We start from the raw sequence: 13,593 nt of genomic DNA on the forward strand, positions 1-13,593 counted from the left end.
GTTTGCATTTTGCGTGTCGAGGTCCCCAAGCCACCCCCCAAATAACTCACAACGCACACTTAATTTTTGTTTAAGGTTTTTGGCATAATTTTGGCCACAACTTTATTTAAATACAAAACCGTGAGTGGTTGTTTAGGCATTGGTTAAGACTATCTGTCCCCCCACCTGGGGACAGAACTGACTTCCGGGCACCACCGAAAGACAGTGCGGGGGAAAGCAAGTCGAGGAGAAATGGAGCTGAGTCACAGACCCTCAATTCTCATCCGCATGCTCCCCAAAGGCTTGCCGGCCCTAGTCCCATTCCAGGGATTGGACGAAAAGATGGCAAGCCCCAGGATTCCTTTAACGGAATTCCCTTTCTGCAGCAACCATGGAGGGGCAGGCCCAGCCTATCCTAACCCCTCCTCCACCAATTTATAACCAATGCCTAACCGCAACCTTACAAGTTGTGACGATTTGCTACGCGGTAGGCAAAAACCAAATGGCCCAGCCAATCAGCCAGATGGACAAAATTCCTACCAAGCCCCTGCCCCAACGGCAGATGACCCCATGACAGGCATAGCAAGGTCAATGCAACAACCCCTTACTCAAGGGCGGGTGGGCGGGTGATCCGTTGCACACAGCAAAGAGAAAGCTCCAGGCTGCGTGCAGAGTATTTAAACATTTTACCCCTCCCACCAAAATTGCAACATAACTTTTACCCCAGCAACCCAGTGAACCAATCACTGCCCCAGGCCATCTTTAGAGACCCTGCCTGGTAACAGAGGGGTGGCTCAGCAGACCCCACCGCAACACGTGCTCTCCATGAAGGAGAACACGCTTTGTGGTGCTTGAATATGCTCTGCCCTCTTTGTGCTCTTTTGGCATTATTGCCCATTGGGTTTCTTGCTTTTCTAAACCCCAATGAGTTTTTTGTTCATTTGCTGCTTGTGTTGTTTTTAACTGATGACTAGTGGTTTTGGTCTTTTTTTGTAATGCTTCTCTGATTTTTATTTGCTATATTTTTGTATACTTACATACTGCTTAGAGCCCCCTCCTTCAAACATTGAGTGGTACAGTGATACCTCAGGTTAAGTACTTAATTCGTTCTGGAGGTCCGTTCTTAACCTGAAACTGTTCTTAACATGAGGTACCACTTTAACTAATGGGGCCTCCCGCTGCCGCTGCATGATTTCTGTTCTCATCCTGAAGTAAAGTTCTTAACCCAATGTAATATTTCTGGGTCTGTAACCTGAAGTGTCTATAACCTGAAGCGTATGTAACCCAAGGTACCACTGTATATAGACCAGCTAAATTCATAATTGAAGGACAGCACACATATATGTTTGTGCAATGCACACACACTTCTTCAAAGAAGAATCTGCTGATACCTCTGTCTTTTGTGTGGTCAGTGCCATTTTGGTTAAGTGAGCAGTGGGATTGAGATCACAATAAGTAGACACAAGCAGAACCCTGCTTCTGTACTGCAATTCTCATCATCCCGGACCACTGGCCATGCAGTGGTCTGGATGACTGCAATGTGCTCTACATGGGGCTACCTTTGAAGGTGACCCGGAAACTACAACAAATCCAGAATGCGGCAGCTAGATTGGTGACTGGGAGTAGCTGCCAAGACCATATAACACCAGTCCTGAAAGACCTACATTGGCTCCCAGTAAGTTTCCGAGCACAATTAAAAGTGTTGGTGCTGACTTTTAAAGCCCTAAATGGCCTCGGCCCAGTATACCTGAAGGAGCATTTCCACCCCCATTGTCCAGCCCAGACACTGAGGTCCAGCACCGAGGGCCTTCTGGCCATTCCCTCCCTGTGAGAAGTGAAGCTACAGGGTACCAGGCAGAGGGCCTTCTCAGTAGTGGCTTCCTCCTTGTGGAATGCCCTCCTATCAGATGTCAAGAAAATAAAAAATTATATGACTTTTAGAAGACATCTGAAGGCAGCCCTGTTTAGGGAAGTTTTTAATGTTTGATGTTTTTAATATTCTGTTGGTTTCCCCAACCACTTTGGGTGGGGTATAAATAAATTATTATTATTGTTGTTGTTGTTGTTGTTGTTGTTGTTGTTGTTATGCTGGCTGAGGCTGATGGGAGATGGAGTCCAATGATTCCTAAAGGGCCACAGTTTGGTGTGGAGGATGAGCAAAAGGATCTCTCTCTCATATGCACACACACAAGAGAGAGTGAGAGCACCTATAATTCCATAAAGTGGCTCATTTAGAGAGAAGCAGGTGATTGAAGGTGCTTCAAGCAGAGATATGCATCATATTCTCTGCTATGTGACGTGCTCCCCCCCTCGAACTCACACACACCAGCTTTCCACAGCTTGAGCAAAGAATATGAATTTTGCATATCGTGCTTCTTCTTCTGACGCTCAGCAGCTGGTGTCTGTAGCAGATTCACAGCTGCTGTAACAGGTACCTGCTAGAATGGATCTTCCCCCTGGAAGAAGCTGAAAGAGCTCACTCCTGGCAGCGTGTCAGGATGTCACACTCTCTTCCTTTCTCCTCAGGATGCTTAAGTTCCTGGTGAAACCAATTACTTTCCAGTTATGCTAGACACAGAACACCTTGCTGCTTAAAATAATAAAGTGTGTGGTTGCGGGAGGTGGGGGAGTACCCATTGATTTTTGTCTTCTCAGCTAGGAAAGGAAAAAATAGCTTGATAAATACGGTGGATGTATTTAAAGCTGGGCCGAAATTTCTCAGGCAAAACAATAATTTTCTTACCATCCCCCCCCCCGAATGTTCTTCTTCATGTTCTTCTTGAACTATTGGTGTGTTTCAATTGCACCCATCCTAGAATATTTGGCAAAAATGCCCCTTCCTCCTCGTGCTGCTGCCCACTAACACGGTGGGAATTTTTTGATGTAGCTTTGTGTTTTTTTAAAAAAATGCTTTTTATTGAATTTTCTTTAACACAAACAAAACAAAATAAATACACTAATGTTCTACAGTCTTAAAGGTAAAGGGACCCCTGACCATTAGGTCAAGTCGTGGCTGACTCTGGGGTTGCGGCGCTCATCTTGCTTTATTGGCCGAAGGAGCCGGTGTACAGCTTCCGGGTCATGTGGCCAGCATGACTAAGCTGCTTCTGGAAAACCAGAGCAGCGCACTGAAACGCCGTTTACCTTCCCGCCGGAGCGGTACCTATTTATCTACTTGCACTTTGACGTGCTTTTGAACTGCTAGGTTGGCAGGAGCAGGGACCGAGCAACGGGAGCTCACCCCATCGCGAGGATTCGACCCGCCGACCTTCTGATCGGCAAGCCCTAGGCTCTGTGGTTTAACCCACAGTGCCACCCATGTCCCTTATTACAGTCTTATGTACACTTATTTTCTCAACACTCTATCGAGCACGGACTTCCCTCCCTCCCTTCAACAGGTTTTCATATTAATCTTTTTGATGTAGCTTTGGAGCTTGGTTTTGTCAGTCTTTGTCTTGCCTGCAAAAGGTCCCACGTCCACTTTCCATCATCTTCCACCAAAAGGTGTCAGTTGGCGGAGCTGGGAAAAGAACCTGAGACCTCAAAAGTGTTCCTGCAGTCCGAGTAAAAAATACCAGACTAGATGGACTGATTCAAGAAGGCAGACTCATATGAGTCTCAGCTGTTCTCTATATAGAACTAGTTCCATTGCATCCAAAATTGAAACTGAAAAGTCTTAAAGTGGATAAATTGATTGAACAAAGTCCCCAGTTATTTAAATAATTACAGTATTCGGGGCTGTGACTGACTTTAGAAAAAGTCACCTAGGAAGAGACATGAGAGAAGGGTGTCACATGATGTACATCACGGAGAACATGGGCGTTCCAACGATACTGAATAGTGAGAGATTCAAGAGCAGGTGAATTGTACAGTCATACCTCGGATCCTGAACGCCTTGCAACTCAAACGTTTTGGCTCCCGAACGCTGCAAACCCGGAAGTGATTGTTCCAATATGTGAATGTTCTTTGGAACCCAAATGTCCAAATGCAAACCTCGTGAGAATAAATATTAATTTTTGGCCAGTTTGATCTGAAGCATTTTGGGGTTTGAGATTTAAAAGAAATTCCTAATGTTCTTTTCTTTTCTTTTTAAATGATATTTATTCAAATTTTCAAAAATACAAAAAAAATAAAAAGTAAGAAAAAGAACACGTACATAAAAGAGAGAAAAAAAGCAACAACAACAACAATACAACAAAAAAAGAAAAGAAAAAAAAGAATACAAATCCCATGTTACATCTTTTCATTTGCTTATTTCTTTGACCTCCTCACACCTCCCTTTTTGTATTCTAGCTTAATTCGTTGTTTCAGCAAATTCTTTCCATCTTTCTCAATTCTTATTTAAATAATTTATCTTAACAGTCTAGCCTATTAGTTAACTCAGCAAATCCTATCCGTCTTTCACCATATTCTGTTATTTAATTTACCTTAATTTATTTAACCTTATCTTACCATAATAAACCTTAAAATTCTAAATTTAAAACATATTTATACATAACTCCTTATATCCTTTCTACTAAAGCCAGATAATTCCATTCCCACATTTTCCCTAGTATTTCATTAGTTTTACACTAATTCCAGAAATTAAAAAAAAAATCCTTTTCTAGACTTTTTCCCCCCCTTCTAATTTTAATCCAACGTCCCTTCTTCCTGGTCTCGGGTTTTGTCAGTCCTTACTGTCCATTCCATCCAGTCCATCAACCTGGTGATCTTATGTCCGAGGCCCTTAAGTCTCTTCTATGCCCCTTCTGTAGATTTTCTTCTTCTTGTTTATGCTTACACTTTCCCTTGTCTTTTGTTGGTCTCCTTCTTAATTTCTTCCCTTTCTCCTTGAGGAGTAGGTCTCTGGGGGATTCCAACCAATAATTGTCTCCATCCTCCCTCATCAGGCTAGCCCATTCCCCACAGTCCCACTCCCCGCTATCATCATTGTAATCCGAAAAGTAGTTATCCAAAAAATAGTTATCAGCATGTTTCAGAGTCCCACCAAAGTTAAGAGCCTCCTTAGCTCCAGGCTCTCTCAGGCCCACTCCAAGTTCAATCTTCCAAAACAGCGGCTTATGCTCCTGCAGGGCTTCGGGTCTCTCCATTTGTATTGCTTGAGGTGCGATCACAGCCTCCTCCATCTTCATCTGCCCTTGCACTTGCCCAGTCGAACCAGTTTCCTGAGTTGGTCGCTGTATAATTTCTGTAACCGTATTTCCTGTTAATCCATATTGACTGACTACAGCAGTCATCAAGTCCAACTTCTCATTCATCAAATCCGTCTTCTCATGTAACTGCTCCAGCAAAGCATTTGTCTTACAAAAGGCAGTCACCAAAACTTCCTCCCAACACATTTCTATTCAAGGTCAAACGACTGGTCCCATGATCCCAATCTCGCAGCTGTAAGGTCTCCAAGTAAACTGCAGCAACAAATTGACAAGCTCCCTCTAGGGGACACAATTTCTATTTGTATCCATCTTTTTGAAACATATCCAACAAAAGAGAGTTACTTTCCATTTTCAAATACTTTGTTTCTTTAGAATGCAGAAAGCAACATTGAAGTCAGTTTGTTTCTCTTTTTTAACTATCTGTCAAAATGCTCCACTTACAATCAATGGACGTCTCCAACAATTTCTATCCTGACACCCCGTTCCCAGGTTTGAGACGATGGAAACTTATTTTCCTTTACTCCCTCTCCTGCAGGCTTAAACAGTCAAATTCCCCCCCCCCCTTTTTCTCCTGCTTCCAAGGGGGTTTTATTGGTTATAAATGCAGGAAATTTCAGCCTTTGCAAACAACTTTCCAGGCTATTAGATTACAAGGTTTTTGCTTCAGTCTGTTTACAAAAAGCGGAAGGCAGACTTCCTGTTTTGAACCTTCCCGCTTCAGTGCCTAATTCGAGTGTTTCTTGATCCAATTTTCCGTTTTTACTCACGGGTACTTGTTTAGAGTCCAATGGCCACAGGAAAAAGTCAGCGCTCTCCGGCAATGGCTATGCGGCTTCACTCCGTGAAAGTAGCAGTCAGTTCGCAGCACCGCGCCGCTCACCCCACTTCGCTCCGGAGCCCCGAAATGGGGTTCCCCGCGAGTAGGGGAGGCGCTCCTGGTGCTCTGCCGAACCCCACGTTCCCAGGTTTCCTCCTCCTGGGATTTCTAGCGGGTCCCCACCTTCGCCGCGGCGGGAAGACCCAATTTCCACAGAGCCCGTTCCTCCAATCGGAGGAACTCCGCCATTCGCCGATGGCGCTAACCCGGAAGTCCTTGAAATTCCTAATGTTCTTTTCCCCAACTTATTAATGTGAGAGACAATCGCGAATAAGGTTTCTTGTAGGATCCTCGTTGCAATGCATGGGAGATGGGCCAAGAATGCTGTTTTGTTATCATTTATTTCACCAAGCTTTAGAACAGGGAAAGTCACTATTAGGGTGACCAGTTGTGCATTGCCAAGAAAGTGGATGCACAGCACCAAAAAGAAGAGGACATACTGTCCAACCTTTTCCGTTCAAAAACCAAGATGCTCGTCTTCCGGGATGTGCCCCTGAGAGGGAAAAAGTGCTTGGGGAGGGGTGAGAGCAAGAAACCACAGCATCCCAAATGGCCACCATGAGCTTGTGTGAAAAAACAGGATGTCCCCTCTTTTTTCTCTTTCTTTCTTTCTTTCTTTCTTTCTTTTTCTTTTTTGAACACTCGGTGGGTATGGAATCTGTTTAAAATAGGAGGAATTCAACATAGTGGCAAGGAGATCGCTCCATCAGTCGAAGCATTTCTTCTTGCTTCAAGGAACAGTCTCCCCTCTCATCTCCCCATGTGCTACTCTAGGGGTTCTTCTAACACCCCATTGGACCAATTTGGAGAGCATGGGGGAAGAAGAGCCAGCGGGGGGGGGGGAGGTACATTGTGCTAGAGAAAGTCCTTGTACAGGCTTATGCAAGCAGAACCAGTTAGACAAATCTGCCCCAGTGTTCATATGCCAACTTAAAAAGGCAAAGGGATCCCTGACCGTTAGGTCCAGTCGCAGATGACTCTGGGGTTGCAGCACTCATCTCACCCCCCGGCCTTCCGATCAACAAACCCTAGACTCTGTGGTTTAGACCACAGCGCCACCCGCATCCCTATATGCCAACTTAGATGTACAAATAAAATATTATTATTATTATTTTATTTTATTGAACTTATATACAGCCCTATACGCAGGGGTCTCAGGGCAGTTCACAGAATAAAACCAAGATATAAAACCACAAAATACCTACTAAAAATAAAACAACAGCCCAATAGCCCCCCCTCAAAAAACCCCACATTTTAAAAGGGCATAGGATGTAAATAATTATTATTATTATTATTATTATTATTATTATTATTATTAAATCAGATCAGCCAAAGGCCTGCTTAAAAAGGAACATTTTTGCCTGGCACCTAAAGGTGTATAATGAAGGCACCAGGTGCCAACTTCTCTGGGGAGAGCATTTCACAGATGTGGAGCCACTGCAGAGAAGGCCCCGTTCTAGTGTTGCCACCCTCTGGACCTCTCAAGGAGGAGGCACATGAAGGAGGGCCTCAGAAGATGATGGTAGGGTCCGGGTAGGTTCATATGGGAAGAGGCAGTCCTTGAGATATTACGGTCCTGAGCCGTTTAAATTTAGAAGTAATTGCTATCATTTAAGTAGAATTACCACAAATCTTCCTGCTCAGTCTGCTGTCCAAATGCTTCTATTTAAGTGCAATGGCGAGGCTGCTGCTCCTCCCCTTTATTTATCTTGAAACCAGACTTAAATCAGATAGTCCTTCCAAAAAAATTTTTTTTTAATGGTCACCTTAAAATAGAGGAGTGCTTTCTATAAAACAGAACTGGCAGCCACTCTATTATCCATTCATTGTGCCTGATAGAGTCAGATTTGCTTGTCTCCCACTCTGCCACCTTTAAAAGCTTTTAAAATCGGCTGCCTCCCTTTGCCTCGTGGAATGCTTCTGCCTTAGTAAGATGTGTGAAATTTCCTAGGGGGGAAATGCACTTCTTATCAAACACATGCATTGTGTTCTAAAAGACCTATTAGGAAATCAAGAGGTAAGATATATCACAACTCCAAATAATGGGTTTTTAAGGTGGTTACCCTGCCCCTCTGTCTGGAGTAGGGCAATTAGTATTCTTTTCTGTTATCTCCTAAGAACTTTATGATGCTACGGCATAGCTTGCTGCTTTGCCATTGATTCTGCGAGAGCCAAAGCAACATCTAAAATAGTATTGATTAAGAAAAGCGGAGACAGCGCAGAAAATACTGCACCCTCCCAAAGGAAATTGGCCTCAGTCCGGTGTGTAAGTCATGTTTGATGACTGCTGTATCTGTATGAATGCAAATGTGCAGCTCTGTTTTATAACAAATGCGTCCAATGTGCAGCAGACTCCTGCAGTCTACACGTTGTGATTCAGACAGAGCTTAATTTGAGCCACAGTTTACTGAGCAATTGTGTGAATGGCTTTAGCCCATGGGTAGGCAAACTAAGGCCCAGGGGCAGGATCTGGCCCAATCGCCTTCTAAATCCAGCCCGTGGACGGGCCGAGAACCAGCATGTTTTTACATGAGTAGAATGTGTCCTTTTATTTAAAATGCACCTCTAGGTTATTTGTGGGGCCTGCCTGGTGTTTTTACATGAGTAGAATGTGTGCTTTTATTTAAAATGCATCTCCGGGTTATTTGTGGGGCATAGGAATTCATTCATATATTTTTTTCAAAATATAGTCCAGCCCTCCACAAGGTCTGAGGGACAGTGGACCGGGCCCTTCTTAAAAAGTTGCTGAGCCCTGCGTTTAGCCGCTAAGATCTTTGTTCCAGGCCCATCATTGGTGATGTTATCAGCTCTGAACATTGAGCCAGGGTCAGCCAAATGTCACCCGCTCAGCAAAGACACCTGGGGCAGCCCGCCCCCACCGCCCCCCTTCCTCTGCACCTGGCTAGGGCGACTGACACCTGCTGTTAGTTGCCAGAAGTAGCTGGAAGTGGCTCCGGACTGAAGGTACTTCAGTACTGGAAATCACAGCCAGGTTCCTCTGCTCCAGAGTGGCTAAAGAGGGTAGGGAATCACGTTGACAGAAAGACAGAGACATCACTTCAGACTAGGATTTCTAAAATAAAGGCTGGGGGAAAGAGACTTCTGCCCTTCAGTTGGTTGGCATTATGTAAAGCTTATGTGCGCTATGTAATGAAGCATTGTGGCCTTTTTGTTTATGTTGATTTTTAGTTTATTTGCTTATTGTAATTCTTTCAACATGCATACTTCTCAAAAAAAAAAAGTATACAGCAAGTGTTGGGGAAAGGTTTCCAGATTGGGACTTTGATATAGGAAGGATTAAATTTTCTGGCCTCTTTGGTTCTGATTCATATTAGCCCATTGGCTCCCAGTACGTTTCTGAGCACAATTCAAAGTGTTGATGCTGACTGGGGACTTTGTTTGTTCCAGTGTGTTTCTGAACACAATTCAAAGTGTTGGTACTGACCTCGGCCCAGTATACCTGAAGGAGCGTATCCACCCCCATCGTCCAGCCCAGACACTGAGGACCTTCTGGCGGTTCCCTCCCTGCAAGAAGTGAGGTTACAGGGAACCAGGCAGAGGGCCTTCTCAGTAGTGGCGCCCGCCCTGTGGAACACCCTCCCATCAGATGTCAAAGAGATAAACAACTACCTGACATTTAGAAGACATCTGAAGGCAGCCCTGTTTAAGGAAGTTTTTAATGACTGATGTTTTAATGTGTTTTTAATCTTTTGTTGGAAGCCGCCCAGAGTGACTGGGGAAACCCAGCCAGATGGGCAGGGTATTAATAAGTTGTTGTTGTAAAATATTTTAGAGATCTGAATGCTGATTGCTAATTGTGCAAATGGTGCCCCTTACATTTTGGCATACCTATATGGAATTAAAGTTTGGCTGAAACTGTGTGGCTGGTAGAAAAAAGGCAGTTCTTTGATTCTATGATCTTACTGTACTAAATATTACTGGGAGAGGAAGTACAGGGCTGTTGCTTTTTGGTGTCTAATTTCAGCCAAAGGAGGCAGTGTTTGGGGCAGACCTGATGCACTGCATTGTGACGCTTTTGCCAAAAAGGAATACTTCCCCCACCACTTTTTTGAAAAATTGGAGGACAGGTTTCAGCACAGCCCTGGTAAATACCAAGAGCTGGCCTTTGGCGCTTGCCTGATCAACAGAACAGTTGCACCACAAACACATACGCTATGGAGTTGGCATCATGTAATCTGACATACGAGCAACTAACACAAGCATTGCACAACCAAAAGTGGGCTGAGAAACCTTCTGAGTTAAAATAGCAACCCAAGTAACATTAAAGAGCCCAGATTTATATGGAAACAACTCTGTGCTGTACAGTATCCATTCTTACTAAGGTGGAAATGGTCAGTTATGTAAGCAGTTATGCTCTGTGGATATTCCCATAGGAGAATTGAAGTAGTTTATTTGACTGCTTGGACTTGAAATAGATTGTTTATTTTGATCCTTTGGGATTTGACATCTCAAGTATCTGCAGTTTGCTGCTTTCACAGGGAAGTGTTGGTGTTCCACCCCTTGCAGAACTAGGGCTTTCATTGACTCTGGTGGATCTGAACTACTAGATAAAACCATTCATTTAATCCTGTTTTATAGGATTGCATTTACGTTAGGTTTTTATAGGATTGTTGCTACTCTCTGGAAATGATAGTACTTCAAGAGTGTTTTATAAGTTTGCTCTTCGGCTTATGGTGTGCATTTTAAAGCTATTTTTGAACATTTGCATTTTCATATAGGCATTATCTGCCTACAATTTTCTTTACAACCCTGGCTACAAACCCACATTTAAAATAACCATTTCCAGAATTGAAATACGCAGTCTGTTCAGCCATAAGGGTACTTTGTATCATCCTGCATAGAGCACAGCTGAGATTGTATCACGCAACAAAATCTTAGGCAACACATATACACAAACCCGAGTTTTATAATGAGCAAATAAATTACGTGTCTGCCAAAGCTTATATTTATTTATGAACTAATCAACTTCCTACTGATAAAACTGGGTATGTTTGCAAAGTATTCATTGACACCTGCTATTAATTGGCTTTGAAGGAGCAGCAGAATTGTGATACGATTTTGTGCAGTCATTGGCAGGCGTCAATTGACCCCCAATTTAACTTGTAATCCTGACTGACCCTCCACTTTCCCTGATGTTATTATCTATCCAAGGTGGTGGAAACAGCATTGTTTTTATCACAGCAACTGATGCAAATATTTTGCTATTAAACATTAAAATTACTGTTTTGTTATCACTGAAATACACATGGTTTTAATGATTGACTGCATTCTAGCAGGATCTAGAACAAACTTGTCTGAAGTGCTGTTTTGTTCTTTCATTAGTTTCACATTTAGAAATAGACGCTATAAACTTAAACAGAAAGGCAGTCTGTCTCCTCATAGCGGGGAAGGCTAACCAGGGTGGATCTACACACAGGAGGAAAAACAGTATAAATAAGTCAGAAATTAAATCATTATAACAAAAGAAAACACTATGGAATATCGTAAATAATTTTTTTGCTCTCCAGAGCCATCTGGTGCTGAATGTTTATAATGCATTCAAAACGTTGTTTTTAGACTAATGTAGCCGAGTCCCAGTTGTCCTGTGTGTGCCTGCTAAGATCTGATGGGCATCTTCAAGGCCTCTCCAGCTCTTCCTTGTGTTTCTTCATTTTGAAACCAGATGTTGACTGGATGACCCTTCAAACAGAGGAGTAGCCTCTGTTAAGTAGGGCACATTGTCACCACATTACAACCTGTAAAGGAGAGGCTCCTATGACCAAATAATCATCCGTATGAACATAGCCCACCACATGAAAAGCAAAAACAGACCAGAACCTGGCATGAACATCTCATGGTTGTTTAGTTTTATATACAGAAAAGTACCTTATCTCCCTTTTTTGCATGGGGGGCAGTCAATGATCTATTTCAAGTCTCTGGTCTAATTGCCTCTGGTCTCTTTTTGGGGAATCCTGCAATGTGTTTAAGTTTTTACTTTGCTAACTATACGTTGGAGTTCTGCTCTGGATCAATATTGAGTAGAATTCCCATGATTGAGAGCCCCAAACCGGAGTCTGAAGTGGCACCACCTTGACACTTCAGCAGGCTTTAGCATGTTTGTATGATTTAGTTTTTTTAAAAGTACTTCTATTTTGATAAAAGTGCCAAAGGTGGCAGCACAAAATGGCTGCCATGGGCAACAAACAAACAAAATGGCAACAGTACTCTGTACGAGTGAGTACTGTCAAATAAATGTGTGTGTATACCTGTGTGTGTGTGTGTGTGTGTGTAGGTGAGTATTGTATATAATTTGGTGTATAAAACCTCATCTACGGAAATAAAATCAGCTTTAACGTTTTTGTTTTACAGAGCATCAAAGTGAGCTGGCTACCACCGCCTCCTGGCACACAAAATGGATTTATCACTGGCTACAAAATACGACACAGGAAGACAGCCCGCAGAGGTGAAATAGAAACATTGGAGCCAAACAACCTCTGGTACCTGTTCACAGGTCAGTGTTTACACGGTTGCGGCCTTACAGTGTTGTTGATGTAGGAAATGTTTTGGGAATAAAACACACTTTCCATTTGAATGGGATGTCATTCCCCTTGCATTTAGCTGACGCTTATTGGACTGTACAGCAACAACCCTCATACATTTTTACTTTGTTTCCTCCTTAATGGCTTTATCCTATGTGTGTGCCTCTCCATTTTCCTCCGCTTAATGAGATTGAAACACAATTCCCCATTCTGCCTAGCAGTTTCTATCCTAAATTAGTTTCCATGAATGCCAACTCAAATATGAAACCAAAAGCTGTCATGCTGCTACTGGGGTATTTCTTTATTCTTCATAAACAAGCCAAAATGTCCATTTTTTATGACAGGTTGGATATGCAAGGATTCTCTCTTGGATTTTTACATTGGTGCAACGTCTCTCTGGCCCATTTTGCATGAATTGCTAAGCCAAACCATGGCTTAGCACAAATAAGTAAGCATGTGGGCTCCCAGACAGGAGATTTTAGGGACTTTGCTTCTCCTTGATCTTTCTTCTGCTGCTGCACCATGCTGAGTTATGATACGATATGATACGATAATCTTTATTGTCATTGTCCCATACAGAACAACGAAATTGAAAAATTCTACATCAGACATTCAAAAACCAACAAGCCTGCTATCCCAGCTATCCTAGCCTAGTTAACCCCCTAAAAACTTTGATACCTCATAATTAAATACAATATACTCCCATAGAGACTACCTTACACTGCGTTTAAAACCAAAATTTGGATAGAAACTGTTTCTCAGGTAGCTAGTCCTAGTCTTTATAACCCTGTACCTTCTTCCAGAAGGCAGAAGCTGAAAGAGATCATTTCTGGGGTGTGTACTGTCCTGCACTATCTCTGCTGCTTTCTTATGACATCTGGAAGCGTAGATTTGATCCAAGGTGGGAAGAGTGCATCCAATTATTCTCTCCGCAGTCTTTACAACCCTGGACAGCTTTGTTTTTCCCCTGACTGTGCAGCTCCCAAACCACATACAGAGACCATAAGTTAATACACTCTCAACAGTACAATGGTAAAATGCCATC

At 42.9% G+C, this 13,593-nt stretch overlaps 1 protein-coding gene across 4 annotated transcripts in view; it reads left to right on the forward strand.

The window, feature by feature from the left end:
• The window catches only part of DCC (DCC netrin 1 receptor), a 921,347-nt gene that overhangs the window by 764,064 nt on the left and 143,690 nt on the right, over positions 1-13,593 (forward strand). For all 4 annotated transcript variants that reach the window (XM_053408811.1, XM_053408815.1, XM_053408813.1 and 1 more), the window contains exon 13: positions 12,379-12,520. In XM_053408811.1, coding sequence (XP_053264786.1) covers positions 12,379-12,520 — 142 coding nt within the window. The remainder of the gene's footprint in view (positions 1-12,378; positions 12,521-13,593) is intronic.

Source organism: Podarcis raffonei, chromosome 11 (genome assembly GCF_027172205.1).
Source record: "Podarcis raffonei isolate rPodRaf1 chromosome 11, rPodRaf1.pri, whole genome shotgun sequence".
Taxonomy (NCBI): Eukaryota; Metazoa; Chordata; class Lepidosauria; order Squamata; family Lacertidae; genus Podarcis; species Podarcis raffonei.